This window comes from Ceratotherium simum, chromosome 23 (genome assembly GCF_057802395.1).
Source record: "Ceratotherium simum simum isolate JZ-2026a chromosome 23, ASM5780239v1, whole genome shotgun sequence".
NCBI lineage: Eukaryota > Metazoa > Chordata > Mammalia > Perissodactyla > Rhinocerotidae > Ceratotherium > Ceratotherium simum.
The window spans coordinates 27,944,340-27,962,984 of NC_141922.1; the positions used below are offsets into that span (position 1 = coordinate 27,944,340).

Consider the following 18,645-nt stretch of genomic DNA (forward strand, 5'->3'; position numbering starts at 1 on the left):
GACAGGTGTAAATGTTGAGGCACTTTCTCTCAAATATCATATTTGTTCTTCATCTGAGGAAATGTTTTTGTCTCTCTCTGTATAGCCATAATTATAATTCCCTAAAGTAAAAGCTGAATTTTCTTGATACCTGCCATAGAGTCAAGATAGGATTGGCTTATAATAAATAATAATATGCAGTCCTAATCAATTACTCCGTGAAAGTAGAATTACACAAAACCTGTTTTAACTGCATGTTTTTGAAGACACTGACTTTGTATAATAGTTGCTATAATAGCAATAGCTACCATTTACTGAAAACTTAATATGTTGGGCACTATGCTAGATGCTTTCCATGTATTATTGCTAATTTTTGTAATAACTCTGCAAGATAAGTATTATTATCGCCATTTTAGCAATGAAAGAACTGAACAAAAAATTTGTAACTTATATAAAGCCAGAGGAGAAGTAAGTAGAAAGGCTGCCTGGAATTCAAAATAGATCTGACTCCAAAGAATGACCTCTTTTTAAATAATGACAACAGCACTAATAATAAAAGCTAAAGTACACTGAGTTCTTACTGAGTACCAGGCGATATCCTAAGCTGGTATTATTTCATGCATTGATTATATTTAATGGTATGTAAACCTGATTTTTCTCTAAAAATTCAGTAAAAGTGATTTTCATTTTTAGCAAGATGATAGGTCATGTCATTTTCTAGAATATACCCCTCCTAATTACAACTTGGAGCTTCAAACTTTTTAGTACTTCTCTTCCCCAGTACCTACAAGCTAACAACAGTATGTTAGTATGTTTATAACAACTTAGTATATTCTTCTTTATAGTTTTCAAAATGTGCTATGGTCACTGTATGAAGAGAAAATAAGTTTTATTGGAGGTCTGACTATGCCATCCGAAACAAGTAGGAGACTATAGTATAGCCAGAATATATATTTATTTAGAACAGAAGGTATCATTTTAATGTTTAAATCCATTATCCAGGGCACCTCTTTTTCTAATATCAAAGTATTAGGGAACCTCAATTTACATACAGAAGATTTTTTTAGTGAGTATAATATGATTTAAAGATTTATATTATTTATTGTTTTCTATTATTGGTACATCTGTGAAAGAATGAATTGAATTGACTTTCAGATTATTTTTTGTGTGTGTATGAGGAAGATCAGACCTGAGCTAACATCCGTGCTAATCCTCCTCTTGTTGCTGAGGAAGACCAGCCCTGAGCTAACATCTATTGCCAATCTTCCTCCTTGTTCTTTTTTTTCCCCCTTTGTCTCCCCAAAGTCCCAGTAGATAGTTGCATGTCATAGTTGCACATCCTTCTAGTTGCTGTATGTGGAATGCCACCTCAGCATGGCCGGACAAGTGGTGCGTCGGTGCCTGCCCGGGATCCAAACCCGAGCCGCCAGCAGCGGAGCACGAGCACTCAACCGCTAAGCCACGGAGCTGGTCCCCTCAGATTATTTTTAAGAAATATATTTAAAAAGCCTGTACTGTCTTTTGGGTCATCTTTTAAGGTTATGTTGCCTTTACAATAAATGCTGTATTTGGGGACAAGTATATTTAACTCCACAAAGTCTCATCCTAAAGGAGACTGCTGCAAACATAAGGATACATTTTATATAAAACATAAATCACCCTTGCTTTGAACCACGTGACCCCTCCACCTCACATAACCTGAAGACCTCACCTCCTTTTGTTGTTTGATGTCCAGAGAGCACAGGGGGTATGGACATCATACAATTATGTATATGTGTATGAAGTGGTGAAACTAGAAAACCAAACTGGTGAAACAGTAATGAGGAAAAGATAATGCTGTTTACTATTACTTAAATGACTACTTAGTGATTACTTAAATGACTAAGTCATGTCAAAATTTCTTACTATATTTTGACATGTTGCTGTATGTGCACATCCATTGATAAGTTATGATATTTATTTTCTACTATATCTTACTGTCAGTCCCCTCCAGCGAAAGTCCATTTTAGGAACATACCTTTAGTTAAACAAAGTTGGGTTTATTGGCTCCTTGTAACGAGTAAGACAACACACCATGAGGGAGCCTGCAGCATCTCAGTAAGAGGGTATTAGGAGAAGCTTGTTATAGGATTTGGGTTGTGCATGATGGTTCTGGAAATGTTTAAGGAAGCATGCTTTTCCTCTGGATTGTGTGCTGTCTGTCAGAAAGTTGGAGCTGTTCTATAATTATCTTAATACTTTTTTTCTAGAAGGTGGAAGGAATGGAACACACCTAAATCTATAGTTGGTATGGAAGTAACATTTGCTCATACTAGCTGAGATGAAAAAATCTTGGTCATTTTGGTAGTTTGGATAGTGTTCTTGTTTTTTTCTGTGCTCGGATAAGATTATGGAGAGGCCTTGTTTTTGTCTTGTTCCAACAAGGTCAAAAAGTTATCATGTCTGATGTTAGTTATTAGTGACATTGTTTATGGTCAACAGTAGAAAACCATAGTTCATCAGCTGGAGCCAGGCCAGCTCCAAGCTAACAGCACACAGGAGCTGTGTTTTGTTTTGTTTGCTTTTCAATATGCAGAATAGTTCAAAGTGATAGTTAAAGATAGCTGTAACATGTTCCTTCACAGCCAAAAGCAAACCAAACTATGGTATTGAACAGGGAGAGGAAAACAAGAGACTGACAAAGATCAAATTGTCACTGCTAATATGCTCTGATATCTACTAATGCGTCAGGTAACTCAACCATGTAGAGAAGAGACCATTGGCACACAGATTCCAATGGGCTCAGTACTAAGGCAGGATACTTTCAATTGGCTACCCGACTATGGGGACGTCAATTCATGCAAAAGATATTGGAATTATCTTATGGATAATTCAGGAGATTTCCCAATAGCTTTGTTTACTATACTTCCATTAACTCCATCCCTAGGGAAATACCAATAGTGACTTCTTGTTGGTCCATTCCTCATGATAGAGACTTTCTTCCTCTTATCTCTAAATCCAGGGATGAGCATTTTCTCTTGGTTTCTAAGATCCTCCCTCATATAGGCAGAGAAAGAAACTGATTATAAAATATTAACAAAGCAAGAGTGATATTTGTAAGTAATTTAAGCACTGCTGAAACTTACCTTGTGTCGTTTATGTCAAATCACTAGTGGATTTTCTTGAAAATGGAAAAAAAATACGTATTATTTTTCCCTCTTCGTTTGAACTGAAAGAACATTTATTTAAATACTCCTAACTCTGCTTTCAAGTGGAGCTGCTTAAACTTATTTTATATAACTTTTGAAACAACGTTGCCAAAATTACTTAACTGAACATGTAATTATTAACGCTTTTCCTCCTCCAGATCTTCCTCAAATGATGAAGTTATCATATTTGAACTCATCCAGGTCATCACGGAAGTACGCTAGTGGTTACAGAGAGCTTAGAGTTTATAAGGGAACGTAGAACATTGTGGGGGTTTTTTCCTCTGTAAAAAATACTGTGTCCTCACTCGGCAGAAAGGTTGTGTGCTTGTGCTTTTTCGGTTTAGAGAAGGAATGGCAATTTGCCAGCGTTCTTTTTTGTTTTTTTTAAGAAGCCTTTAATAGCTCAGTTGAACTGAAATAGATAAATGCAGGATTCTCTTCTGGAATTGGGTTAGATGTTTCATTACAAAGAAACTAGGAAATTAAAAATAACCAAAAAATATTGCCAGAATCCAACCCTGAAGTGAATTCAATAAGCACATTTGTTAGACCAGGAGCCAGACATCTACACATATTTGAATGAAAACAGGACACTATTCAAACAAGAGTCATCCTCAAAAGATACTGACATGTAGAATATGATGCCTTCATGTAGTTATTAAATAGTACAAGGTGTTTTAAAGCTGAGTGGCATGTCAAATAACATGATTCTTCTAAAGAGAACAAAGATTTAGATCAAATGTGTATTTTAAATGTGTAAATATCTGTCATGCAGCTTTTTCATGAATGTTCATAACTGTACAGCTGTTTCTAAATGGAACAATTCATGAAAAGCGTGGACTAAAATATACACTCATGCTCTAAAATTTAGATGACACAATTAAAAGTTTCAGTTTTGCCAGTAACTGAACGTATGGCCTTGTCTACCTCATTTCACTTTCTCTAGCTCTCCTCCTCCCTCCATCCCCCCAAAAATAAAGAGATTAGACTAGGTGATTTATAAGATAACGTCCAGCTCAAACAATCTATGATTCTAACCCATACAATATTGGGTATATTCATCCTAGACCTGTTTATTTTCTTCCAAAGTAACCAAAGTATATACATTGTAGAGGATGAGATATTGTTTTAATTCAATTAGTTATTAGGTAGTATTTATTGAATATGATTTCTAGAGCACTGCGCTAGCAGTTTTGAGACTATAGATGCATACAACATATATTATACGTGACTATAAAATGAATTGCTGTACTCCAGGACTTTATAATACAGTATAATATAAACGATATAAAACAAAAAATCACAGCATTTTCAAAATATATCCAAATTTAAATCAGAACAGGAACAAAGTGAATAGTTTGATGTGTTCAGGGGAGTCACGTGGGTACTAGCCCTTTGAATGACATCGGGTTGTGAGTAAGGTCATGTCTGATTGAGATTATATGTGTTCAGAACACAACTGCCATCACAGCAGCCACGCTCGTGTGAACCTTTGCCAAACAGGGAATGTACTCTCCCTTAGAAATGATAATATACGTCAGGCGCTGTTCTAAACACTTTACAGTATATTAACTCAATCTTAGTTCTATGTTTGTTTTGCAGATGAGAAAACTGAAGCATGGAGTCTTAGCAGTTTGCTTAAGGTCATAGAGCTAGCAAGCAGCAGAGCCGAGATTTACACACAGGCTGTCTGCTGCCAGAGTAAATAGTAGATCAGGCTGCTTTGTGCACAAAAGTAATTACTCCCCAACACAAATTGGAGGATATATATTTTCCAATGATGTTGATTGGTTTGATAGAAACATCTTCAGAAAGAGAGGCGGAGCGGCAGTGTTTAATTCTTCATCATTGCCTTCAGTTACTTCTTGTCTGATGCATCGTACCTCACACCATTGCCTGATTATACCCTGCTCCTACCCAACCAAGATAACATGCCTAAACTTTGCTCATATTTATTTCAATAACTGCCAAATCAAAAATGCCTTTCAGGAATAAAATGTAAAACTTGGGAAAAGCAGAGAATATTAATATTTTACCAAATGTTTTTATTCATCTGTGAAAACCAAATATCTTGGAGGAATGGAATTCCAATTTGATATAATATGAGCTTACCCTTATAGAGGCTTACTGTGTACAGGCACTGCTCCAAATGCTTTGCACGTGTAAACATTTTGTTCCTTATAATCACCCCTTGAGGTGGCATGAGATTATTACTGTTATCATTACTATTTTACAAATGAGGGAAAGTGAGGCAGAGGATAAGTAACTTGCCAAGATTTTCCAGTTTGTCAGCAGTAGAAACAAGATTTAAACCCAGAGCATCTGGACCAAGTCCATACTTAATTGTATTTAATGTATACTTTTTACCCATTCATTCTTTCATTTTTCTGGCATTCAGGCATTCAGCAAATATTTATTGAATGCTGCTATGTCAGGTGCTGTATTATGCCCTGAAGAGTTAGCAGTTAATAACATAAACAAAAGTCCCTGCTCTCACGCAGCTTACATTCTAGTGCAAGAAAATGAAGAGTAGACAAATAATCCTTACAGATTGTGAAAATTGCCAAAGGGAAAATAGATGTGAAACAGAGTAATTGCAAGAGGTTAACTCTAGGTGACAAGATCGGTGAAGATGTCTCTATTTTAGTCGTCTGAGGACAAAGTTATAAAAGAGATAGGAAGACAGGCTTCAAGGATGAAAGATAGATAAAAATAACATTATATAGAACATAAAGTTTTAGACATGTTATCAAATGTTACACCATCAACCATTTGAGAGCTATGTTGATAGGGAATAGAAGAGACTATGATAAGAGTTAGATCGTAGGCAGGTTTGATTTTTCAAAGTTTATGGTGAAAAATAAAGAGATGTGGTTTAATGTTTTTTATAGAGTAAGAATGGCATCGTAGGTGAGTGATATGACAAATCAGGGGTACTTGAGTTTTAAGTGGCAGAGAGGAACTGTCCATTTATTTGAAGCTAAAAATATAAACTGGTTATTAGATGGGTCTGAAGTTAATTAAACAAAGTTAGAGACCATTGGAAATCATAATCAAAACAATTTAATGTCAAGTCGTTTGGGAATACTTGTGAATATTTTAGAATCAATCAACAATTGTTTCTTTAACACTGACTGCAATATAGGCTCTCTACTAGTCTCTGTGTATCCACCTTTGTCCCCTTCCCATTGTGTTTTTTTTCCCTACCAGGGAAACTCTACCATAGCCAGAGTTATTTTTTATTTATTTATTTATTTTGTGAGGAAGGTCAGCCCTGAGCTAACATCCATGCCAATCTTCCTCTTTTTGCTGAGGAAGACCAGCCCTGAGCTAACATCTATTGCCAATCCTCCTCCTTTTTTTCCCTTTTTCTCCCCAAAGCCCCAGTAGATAGTTGTATGTCATAGTTGCACATCCTTCTAGTTGCTGCATGTGGGACACGGCCTCAGCATGGCTGGAGAAGCGGTGCCTCGGTGCGCGCCCGAGATCCGAACCCAGGCCACCAGCAGCGGAGCACGCACACTTAACCGCTAAGCCACGGGGCCGGCCCCCCAGAGTTATTTTTTTATAGGGGAAATCTGATCACGTTACTCCCAGACTTAGAACTCTTCACAGGCTTCCCACTGGCCTCAGATTAAAACAAATTAAAACAAATCCTGAGCACGGCCCATAAACTCCTGTCGGATTTAGCACAGCTTACGCCTCTCTCATCCCTTTTCACTCTCGCCGGGACTCTGACCCCAGCATGCCTGGCCTTCCTCTTTGCTGGTATTACACTTGCTGATTCCTCTGCCTGGGTTATTCATCTTTGTGTCGTCTCTCTCCCCAACACACACACGTGCACACACACACACACACACACACACGTTGTTTCAACTAGTTAAATTCTACTCATTAGTGAGATTATTTGATTGATATCTTTCTCACCAACAATTAGTGCCTATAAGGGCAGGATTGTGTCTGCTTTATTCACTATTGCATTCCCAGCACGTGTGATATGGTGTCTGGCACATAGTAGGCCCTCAATAATATATATTTAATAAACAACAAAGTGAACTGTGCTAGACGTTATAGGAAATGTAGATATGTACACAACAGTCCCACAAAAGCTAAACTTGAAACAAGAACTAACACTTTAATGAATAAGGGCAGAGCAATTCGAGACGGGAGAACACTAAATGCTAAGTATTATGATGCCAATTTCCAGGCTAGCAAGGTTGTCAAAAATGACAGTGTGGCATAGGAAATTAGCATGGCAAATACAAGGGAACTGGTAAAATTCAGGTGAAATATAGCAGACATCTCATATGAGGGATTGTGAGAATTAAGGTAATAAACTTGCCTTATCTAGGATAATAAATTTAATCTCTAGGCTATGAAAAGCCGCTGTAAATTGATAATAGCAAATTGGCAGAACCAAAATAATTCTCCAATCCAGGTTGATTTGTCTATAAATGTGGGAGAAAACATGCTTAGTTGTCAAGCAGTTTGGTTCAAATTCGGACTCTGTGAACTGGGCAAATAATTCAACCATTCTGAAATTTAGTATCCTTTTTTGTAACATGGGTATATTTATATATATCTTGATGTAGCAATTTGGTGATTAAGTGAAATAACCCACGTAAAGTACCTTGCAGAGTCGTTTGCACACAATGGATTCCATGTAAATAATGTCTTAATTCCCTTCCATTGCTTCACTTGAGTGTAGGAGGGATTGCACCAGAGACACAGAGGGCAAGGAACACCCTGTAGGCCAATTTAATAATACATGGGTGTTAGTGTCCTAGGGCTGCTGTAACAGTGTACTGCAAACTAGCAAACAGAAATCTTTTTATTTCACAGTTCTGGAGGCTAGAAGTATGAAATCAATGTATCAAGAGGGCCATGCTCTCTCTGAAGGCTGTAGGTGAGGATCCTTTCTTGCCTCGTCCTAGCTTCTGGCGGTAGCTGGAAATCTTGGGTGTTCCTTAGGTTGTAGGTAAATCACTGCAATCTCTGACCCAATCATCACATGTCTTCTCTGTGTGTCTGTCTCTGCCTCTTCTCTTTTTATAAGGACAGTAGTCATACTGGTTTAAGGGCCTACCTTAATTCCATATGACCTCAACTTAACTTACTACATCTGCAACAATCTATTTCCAAGTAACATTCTGAGGTTCCAGGAAAGATATCAATTTAGGGGGACACTATTCAACCCAGTACACAGGTGTGAAATGACAGGGGTCTACACTGAGATGTTGGCAGCGAGAATGGAAAGACACTGGACAAATTTTAAACTTATTTTAACGAACAAACTAGTAGAAGCTGATGAAGATTGAAAACAGAATTGTTGGAAGCTGTTTATGATTTAACCTTTTGAAGTACTTGGTCTTCAAGAGTCAAAAGAAAAACAGATGGAAAGGAATTCCTTTCATTATCCCTTTTCCCTTTACACTGTAATCAAAATTACATAGTTCAACCCTGAAAAGCATCTCAGGCAGGTCTAGTTTAGATCCCGTTCTCTGGCACTCTGACCTACAGTTGTCTCTATTTCATCCCCATTTGCAATTTTAGAGTTGAGACTCATCTTAGGGAAGACTTTTTGTTTATGGACTCTTTTCCTCCTGAGGAAACCTATATGTTTTGTCTGTTATTTAGCAAATCTTTGTTGGATTATAAGCATTGTGATGGAAGCTAGTTACTCAATTGTGAAAAAGGCAGATAAACAGTCTCCTCCCTCATGTTGCTTACAGTCTAGAGGGAGACACAAACAATGGACAAGGCAGCTAATAAATGAACAATAATAAATTTTGAAACAAGTCATGATTATATGTACCACAAAACAGAGTTCTGTGATGAGAAAATAACAGTAAGGGGTAAGGGGAGGGAGACAGTGAAGAGCTCAGAAGAGATGTTTATCCTGGTGATATAAAATTGGGGACTGAGACATGAAGTCAAACAAGAGGTCAAAAGAATCAGTGAAATCACTTAGGTGGAGATTGTAGAAAATTTGTTCAAAGGAAAGTTTATTCAGAATTCAAATCTATAAAATTGATGAAAATAGAATTGTGCTTATTGAGGTAGAGGTGGGAGGTAAGGAAATTACAAATCCTCAGACCCTCCATGACCCCAAGATGATCCCTTGGCTCTAGGGACACAGTTTATAAAACTGCTGGTAATGGTAAAGAACAGAGAATAAGTCAGAATTTAGCTCACAGTACCCGTGTGGTCTTGGGAAAATAACATATTATCTCTGGCCATCACATTCCTCATTAATCATAATTCACAACCTCTGGTCTTTTCAACTCTGCAACCTAATTGTCTAGGTCATTCTAAGCATGTTCTGTGGATGACAATAGTCATGGATTTCTCATTGATAAAAAAATATACTTCTTTAAAATAATGAAATAATTTATGATTAGCACAAAGATTAAAAATAACTTTACAGGCAAACAAAAGTAAGCTAATACACATATGCACATCTCTACACTTCTCAACTTCTGCATTGATCTCTCTTCTACTTTAAGATCAGATAAAATGTTCTCCTGTAAAGCATAGTCTTATAAGCATTTCTCCATGTGGGGCTCACTGTATCTTCCTCTTTCCTTTCTCTTACCTCTTTGGCATTTCTTACAATTACCTTTTACCTTGATAGTTGTGCCTCTTTTAAAGTGTAACCTCAGGAAAATGATTTTCAAAATTCTTAATGTTACTCTCAACTAAACTTTTTCTCAAAAACCCAAGTTATGTTTTTCTGCCCTGGGCTTCTTTCCCAGCAAGTCGTCTCTTCTCTAGTGGTAACCCTTCTATGTAGAGCAGTGTTTTACTTGCAATTTAACATCCCTGCACAGCGAGTGCTTTTATAAACAGGTTGAAGTACTGAAAGGAAGATGTTTGAAGAGACAGACAACAATTTACAGCAAGAAATTGAAGCAATTTTTTTTAAATTCATCCCTCTTTGTCTACATTTTGAAAATTATTCCTCTTTTTTCTGTCCTTAGTAACCTGGAATTTTATCAGCCAATTAACCTCTTACAAATGGCTTTTTGTTACATGATGATGAATCAGTGTTCAAACTTTTTGCTTATGTTTCCTCCTCCACCTGAAATGCTCTTATGCCTATGATTATCCTTCAGAACTGGAAAAATATTATTCTTTAAAATGTATCTCATCTCCTTCTCTAGGAGTGTTCCTTAACTGGTCTAGTTGATGTTCCTCAGTACTCTCACGATAGGGGCAATATTGGAGGTATGGACTTTGAAGGTAGAGGACATGGGCTGAAGTCCTGGCTAACCCCTGTACTAGCTGTATGATCTCGGACCAGTTACCATGTCTTTTAAGCCTCATTCTCTTTATCTGCATGTTGAGCTACATAAAGAACTTAACTCCTAAGTTTAAGTAATAAAATTAAGTATATAAAACATATTTTTCTTCAAATGTTATAATAGCGTAAAATATGCTTCTTGAATGAACAAGAGTATATTAAGAGTATATTACACTTTTTAAAGACTCCTAGTGAGAACAAGGCCCTACTCAAGCAAATGACTGTGATACAGATATCATATAGGGCAAGTAGCCGTGATGCTTAGATTCACAGAGACCTTTTTTGGGGGATCTTTAAATTATACCAAATAGAAATCTATCTAATCTAATGAGATGACCTGTGATGTAGATCATTAAAAATATGAAATTTAACAGCTAGAAATTTCATAAACATACTAATATAGCGTGATGAGAGAAGGCTCTGGAGCCAGACTACCTAGGTTCAAACCCCAGCTCTGCCACCTTACAATGGTGTAATTTGGACAAATTCTTTATCTCTCTTTAACAGGTTTTCTCCTTTATAAAATAAGGATAATTATAGAAATAGTTACGTAAATTAAGTGATAAAATAAGTAAAACTTTTGTGACGACTAATAGAGTTAACATGAGGAAAGAGTTTATAGTATTTCCTGCAATAGAATAAGCATTGAGTACTTGTTTGCAATTATGACTGTATGCCAGGCACTTTGCTAGGTGCAGGGGACTCTGTGATGAACCTTGGAGAAGATAGGCTTTAAGCGCATAAACAAACATGACTATCTAATTCCATATTGTGATCATGCCAAGCAAGAAAATAACAGGTGTTATAAAGCACATAACAAGAAAGACTAAAATGAAAAAATAAGGAGTTAAAAGGTTAAGTATTCTTACCAAGGGAAAATATTTTGGCATCTAAGGAATGATTTATTTTCCCTCAATGTTGTAGTATTTTTGTAAATAAAGAAATCATTAAAACAATAAATTCTACAATTTATTTTTATTCTTATAAATAAAGCTTGCATACTTTTCTTTTTTTCACATATTTGAGTGTATATCGCTGCTCAGAGAAGGAATAAACATTGTTTGTTTTTATAGCCTATCAACTGAGAGTGTGCCAGCCTCCACCGCCCGTACCCAATGCTGAAATTTTGACAGAAGATGATGAATTTGAAATAGGTAAAGTCAGTTAAATTACTTTCAAAGAAAACATACTGTGAACAGAGGTATTTGCTTAAAAAGAAACGAAAATAAAGCATAGACGCCGCCTGTCTTAGACCCTCTTTCCCTGGATTGATGGGAATTATTTCACATTCTTAAGAATGGACAGCTGTGAAGCGGAAAGGGAGTATTAGGCAAGAAGAAAGAAGTCTATATTTCCAGGATGTACAGTTAGAAAACAGCATGGAAATTTGAACCTTATAACTGTATTCTGGTATTTCCTTCCAAGTTATTTTTTTTTACAGCCTTTAGACACCGCGGTTCTAACTACTGGTCTTTGAATTCAGGCTTAAGCCTGATACGTAGAATGAAGCATATGTACGGTGTATTAGAAAACGTTTTATTTCCATATCCTTGAAAACGTTTGGTTAATTACATGCTCAATTTGATAATAAATAAAGTCCTTTTAAAACTGGGTTGTTGGACATTCAATCCCAATAATGTCTCACAATTTGAATAATGATATAAGACAAGAAGACATTTTAATGTTGCCATAATAAACTTTTATCATTATTATCCTATTGATTTTGGTTGAGAAATGTAAAAAAATCTCAATAACCAATGTAAATCTAATCTTAATCTAAAAGCAATAACTAGGACTCCTTTTAACTGCTTGATATATTTTTAATGAATAACTCTCCTGTACCAACCGGATTATTTCCTTACTACTATGGCTTATATCTAACCAGTAGGCACCAGTAGAGTCTTACTGGTAGTTTACTTTTGGCTTCAGTTCTGAATGGTCACTGCCTATGAAGTACTGGTAATTCAATATTTTGAATACCATCTCTGCTTACAGAATTTTTATATTGATTGTTATATTGATTAAGACTGAAAGAAAAAATATTCTGCTTTTACAGTTGAAACATCTGTTCATTTTTACCATTATTTTGTTGCTTATCTGAAGGCCCCTCTGTTGTTTTTTTTTTTTTTTTGATAGGTGATATTATTAGGTATCAGTGTCTTCCGGGATTTACTTTGGTTGGTAATGCAATTCTGACATGCAGATTAGGAGAACGACTCCAGATGGATGGAGCACCTCCAGTATGTCAAGGTACCATTCTTATGATAATTTACTTCCAAATATTTGTTTTGTACTTAATTCAATAATGGCAAAATTGAGAAAAATCTATTTCATATAAATATTAAATATTTAACTGGCAATTATGTTAAAAATTATACAACTCATATGTGGTATTTTTCATTCCATTATTTCTCAGATTTAACTTTAAACATTTTTGATTCTTCCAAGGATTAATTTTTCTAGTTTATCATCTCAAAGTCAGTTCAACTTATTTAAATTATTTTTACGGTGAGGGGTGCAAACGGAGGTGAAAAATAAGAGAAATCACTTTAAGTAAAGGCTCCGGTGTTGATTACCTTTACTTGGAAATAGTTTCTGTTCTAACCACTGGATTCATTAAATTTTATTGAGCACCTGTTAAGTATGGGGATCTGAGGAAAAAACAAACAGCCAACCAAACACAAACAAGTTATTAATGGTCCCTGCTGTGAGGGCAACATGGCATGAAGAAATATGACAGCAATACAGGTGGTAGCAATACAGTGTTTAGGAAACAGGCCAGGGGGCTATAGAATCATATAATTTTTAACTGTTTATGGGACAGGAAGAGCTTGATGGAGGCATTGCTCCATGAGTTATGGGTTTCAAATGACAAGTGAGACTTACTCTGGTGGAATAGAGATAGGGAAAGGGTGGTCCAAGTGGCAGGTGTATATATAAAGACATAGAAGTCAAAGACATTGGGGTAGGGACTTCAAGGAATTCACTCTGTTACAAGAGCAAGATCATGATGGACCTTGAATGACATGGTAGTGTTTTGATGTTCAGGAATCATGTATTGTTACAGAACAGTGCCTAACACATAGTAACTATTTATAAATATTGGTTAATTTGAATAAAATTGAATTGAACTTGGTTATTCCTCCCCATATTTTCTTGGATTACTTCCTTCATTGCAGTTTATTCCTGAGGGATGGAAATCTGTTTTCTGTGCAGTATCTGAATTGTTACAATGATCCTAAAACAGAACTTCTGTTTATTATTCTAAATGTGCTGTAAGTAGGAATTAACATTTGATTTTCTACCTCATTGGAGTCTTTATAAGAAAATAGAAGGATTTTCGCAAGGGGCTTTTACAGTAGCAAAAAGAAAGACATGTCTGGAGGTACAAACCAGTGCCCATGTAAGAATTTCCCTTGCTCTTAGTCAATGAGTTTAGAACATCTTGAAGTTGGTTGATTATTCTAAAGTCCATAACCTATACTCCTGATATTTAAATATCATTCGTTCAACTTCCTCCTTTATATAAGACTAGTCTTTAGCCACTTAGGATTATTTGGGATTCACATTCAGATATTTAGACATGCTAAAGGAGAAGATAGAGTCGCAGCCTTTTGGGAGATTATTCATGGGAAAATAACTTGGGCAGACGCAGGAAAGTGTGAACAAATGATTACATATCAGCACTTCTTCCTTGACCCCAATATATAAACTACATTGTGAGCTCTTGGGGGGAAACACTTCTTTTTTTATATATGGACCCCAATTCAATAAGTTTTTTAAATTAAATAAACAAAACAATCAAGATAAGCTAGTTATTTTGCAATCCCTCATCTCTCAGACTTTCAATATCTGATTTGTAAAATCGGAATTTCCTATAGATTAGTGATTGCATCTCTTCTTATTATATCTGCTGTGGAGAATACAAAAAAAGACAACAAATTTTTGTCTCCTAATAACACTTTAGATACTTGCTAAAAGTTGATAAATCATTCCTCAGAATGAGTCTATGCAGAGTTCCTATCTTAATTAATTGACCAGGCACTTAAGTTAAAAAGCTGACTTTACATTTTTATTTAATTGAATTAATTCACAAGCTTGCTAAAGCAGTCATTCGTTTGGAATCTGTTAGAACTAATCTGTATTGTTTTTAGTCTATTTTAAATTATTTGATTTTTTTCCCACTTCTCCTAAAAAAGTCTGTATCATTTTTGTTATTTTTCCCTAGATCCTCTTTAGTTCTCTATATTACACTAAAAATATGGAAAGCAATTCTAAATATGGTGATCTTCAAAGGGTTTGATATAAATGAAATATAATAGGTGATTACGTGTAGTGGTTAAAAACATGGGGTCCATCCAGCTGAATCTGTGAGACTTTGTGCACTTTAAACTTTCTGAGCATCAGTTTCCTCATATGTATAATGGGTATAAAAATTGTACACACTTCTTAAATTTGTTGTGACAAGTAAGTAAGATAATACACAAAAGGTGCTTAACAGTGTCTTTACAAGTGACAATCAATAAATATTTACTCTTATTCGTGATGGTTGTCAGACTTCTTGCTACATGTTGGATAGTACAAGAATAGATTAATTTGTGTATTTACAGTAAATTGGATCATAACAGTTTTTCAAAAGTAACATGGAATATTTGTTCAGTTCAGAACATTGGGGCCAAAACATTAAATAAGACATGGCACTTGCTTTTCAATAACCATAGCCTAGGAAGGGAGACAAAAAAAGGAAGGAAATGGCCATAAAATTGCAATAATAGAATAATAAAATAATAAAAAAGCTATCTGCAATAATAGAAGCATCCATTACAGAGGCACCGAGAAGGAAATCAACAATTCTGCTCAGGTTGGTGGAAGAAAGGTTCAGGGAGTGTTTCACAGAGGATGAGACGCTTGATCTGGGCTTGGAAATGCACTAACACTTCAAATGCAGCAGACAAGAGAAGGACATTGGAAATAGCAGCACAAATGAATGTGCTGAGTTCAAAAAGCTATAGGTAGTTTGTCCAATATGTTTGGAGCATTCTGTTTCAGAGGAAGGCCAGCAGGAAACAAAGTTGGAGAGGTAGGTAAGGCGTGAACTTGGAGGGCTTTGTGTCAAGCTTTGAAGCTGCTGAATGGTTTTTAGTGAGGGAGCAACATGCTCAGCAACCCAAACAGTTACTCATTTAGCTAAATATTCCAGAAGTATTAGATAGCTGGGCACACACTCAGTAAACCCTTCCTTAAAACTTGCTTCAACTTTTCATACGGTTATATATATCTTTCATTTCTGTATGGCAAAGCTATATATTCACTCATGTTCTTCATCTTTAACTCAAATTTTCCATTCCATTTCCAACCTTCAAGTTTATTTATTGTACATATTTTTTATTTTGTGAAAAGCAAAGGTCAGGTTTCTCTTTTTAGACTAAGAATGATGTGATAACATTTACTCAATTATTTTAAAATAATTAAAATCATATCCAGGAAGCAAATATCTCAGATTGAAGTAAGAGAAACAGAGGTAAAAAGCCAAAAAATAGAAAACAGCTCTTAGATTTAGCTGTATGATATTCTATAGTCAATTTTCAAATATTTGTATGTTAGTTATGATAATTTTACTTTCAAGTTATTTCTTTTCAAGCTGTTACCTTAATTAAAGAGCAATCATATATTGCCATAATTCACTATTTTGCTTAGCTCTTTTCTGTCCCTACATTAGTTGGAGACTTTATAACTCATTTCATTGTCCCAGGAAATGATAAATATTTAAATCCTTCATCTATTGATCTATATTCCAGCAACTATATTTGATGTTTCCAAGCCTAGCTTATTTGAACACATACTAAAAAACAAATATTCTACTTAAGGTGTGCTCTAATTATTTTGAGACACAGTGCTATCTAACTCCAAGATGGAAGTTGACGCATAGGAATTGGATTAGGAAACAGCATGGGATGTATTTCCAATTCACCAAACCCTCAAAAGTCATCTGGTCCCCTCATCACTCCAGTTGTTCAAATGTCCCCAGTAATAACACTCAAAAATTGGTCCATCCTAAGTTTAAAAACTATTTTGCAGTGGTGTACATAGGACATTTTGCTGTAGCCACTTCCACTGTTCTGATAAGCAAAAGATTCTTTATTATATTGAACCAAATCCTTTTAGGCAAATATTGGTTTACTTCTGTACAAGGTGGGCTATACTGAGCAATTCCAATCCTCTTTCCACACCATAGAACCTCAAATTCTTAAGGAAAAAAAAGGCTGAAATGGCATCACTTGAGTGATAAAGATTTGATCATCTTGGTCACACTCTCATTCCAAATGCAAATTTAAGTAGATATTTGCATTTTTTGGCCCAATGCATAACGCTACTGATGCCAACAATTAAAGCTTACTAGACTTTGAAGGCTGTTACATCATAATTATGTTTTTTGTCAACATACGACAAATTTTCTATATTTTTGTGTATATATCTATATGAATATATATATACATTCTTGGGATGTATAGCAGAGGTATTGTTATGAAATAAGAGGCTTGGGCTTTGTCTTGCATTAATGGTCTGGAGATAGCACAAAGAACTGAAAGGTGACTGGTGACGCAAAACTGTGTTAAATCCTCATGGCTTAAGCACGTTCCTGGGAACAGAAGTGGCTTTGCCTGGAATGAATACTCTGAGAGAGGGCAGTTTCCTGTCTGGCCCTACATACCTGAGTAAGTTAAACTTTGAGGAGAGAAGAAAGTGAGTAAAAGGTAAGGAAGGAAAAGGACAAGGCACACACATAGACAAGAGAGGCAGAAGGAAGAGGACACAAGAAGATGAGGAAAGGTAGAGAAAGAATATAAAGAAGCAGAAGGAATTAAATGCTTCATTTTTAAATCTTCATTATCTATCTTCCATCTTCCATGGAAGGAAAAAAAAAGGAAATCAGTACCATAAATTTTTAGGTCATTCCTCCATTTTTGAACAGCAAGCTTAACACAAATTGTCTCTTCCACCACACAATTCAAGGTATTGTCTCCTTTATAGATATTGAACATGACAGCAGAGTACTCAGTATTTAAAATGCAGTTTCACTTAGGTCTAGACACTAGCGTTAATGATATCTTTCTTTGACAGTGCTCTGTCCTGCCAATGAATTACGGCTGGATTCCACAGGAGTCATCTTGAGCCCTGGATATCCTGACAGTTACCCAAATCTTCAAATGTGTGCCTGGAGCATTTCAGTAGAAAAGGGATATAACATCAGCATGTTTGTAGAATTCTTCCAGACAGAAAAGGAATTTGATGTTCTTCAGGTGTATGATGGTAACCATGGGTTATATTTACTGGATGTTCATAAATTCAGTCCAAATGCTCTAATTACACATGAAGGCCTTCATCATAAACAACTGCTTATATGATTTTATCTTGTAGATACTTTCAGAAGTATCAACATCAGGGGGTGTAAAGGGTAATTAGGCACATGCATATGGTGATGGATTGTAATTAATATTTGGGTGGCGAACATGATGTAATCTACACAGAAATTGAAATATAATGAGGTACACCCCAAATCTATATAATGTTATAAACCAATGTTACCACAATAAAAAAAAAGGTGTCAACACCAAATTTACCTATATACCATATGAAAATTGTAGTTAACTTGATTATATTTTACAAATTGGAGATTCTTTAGCTATGGAATTAAAATGTTTAAAGCAAACATTTTATATTATATTTTAAGTTATTGTTGATGAAGTAGATTGGTTGTGGAGCAATTTCACCATATTTAATACTAAATATAAATTGGAACATAATTATTCAGTTATATCTAAATTGTATTTTTTTTTCCCTAAAGGACCAAATATTCAAAGTCCAGTGCTTATTTCCCTCAGTGGAGATTATTCATCTGCTTTTAATATAACAAGCAATGGCCATGAAGTATTTCTTCAGTGGTCAGCAGATCATGGCAACAACAAAAAAGGCTTCCGGATAAGATATATAGGTAAGTGTTACTTATAACTTCAGTACAGATCTCATCTGGGATCCTCAGTATGCTTGTGATTAAAGAGCACAGACACAGACACTGTTCAATTAGACATGAATTTAAGTCACAGTTCCTCCACTGATGTTTCTCGAGCCATTTATGTAACCTCTCTATGTCCCAGTTTCCTCATTGTAATGATA

General features: G+C 35.5%; 1 protein-coding gene across 4 annotated transcripts in view; it reads left to right on the forward strand.

Moving 5' to 3' along the window:
* Positions 1-18,645, forward strand: part of CSMD3 (CUB and Sushi multiple domains 3) — a 1,195,693-nt gene that overhangs the window by 1,082,130 nt on the left and 94,918 nt on the right. For all 4 annotated transcript variants that reach the window (XM_004431279.3, XM_087447535.1, XM_004431280.3 and 1 more), the window contains 4 exons: positions 11,544-11,624; positions 12,607-12,720; positions 17,593-17,781; positions 18,317-18,463. In XM_004431279.3, the coding sequence (XP_004431336.2) occupies positions 11,544-11,624; positions 12,607-12,720; positions 17,593-17,781; positions 18,317-18,463 (531 nt within the window). The remainder of the gene's footprint in view (positions 1-11,543; positions 11,625-12,606; positions 12,721-17,592; positions 17,782-18,316; positions 18,464-18,645) is intronic.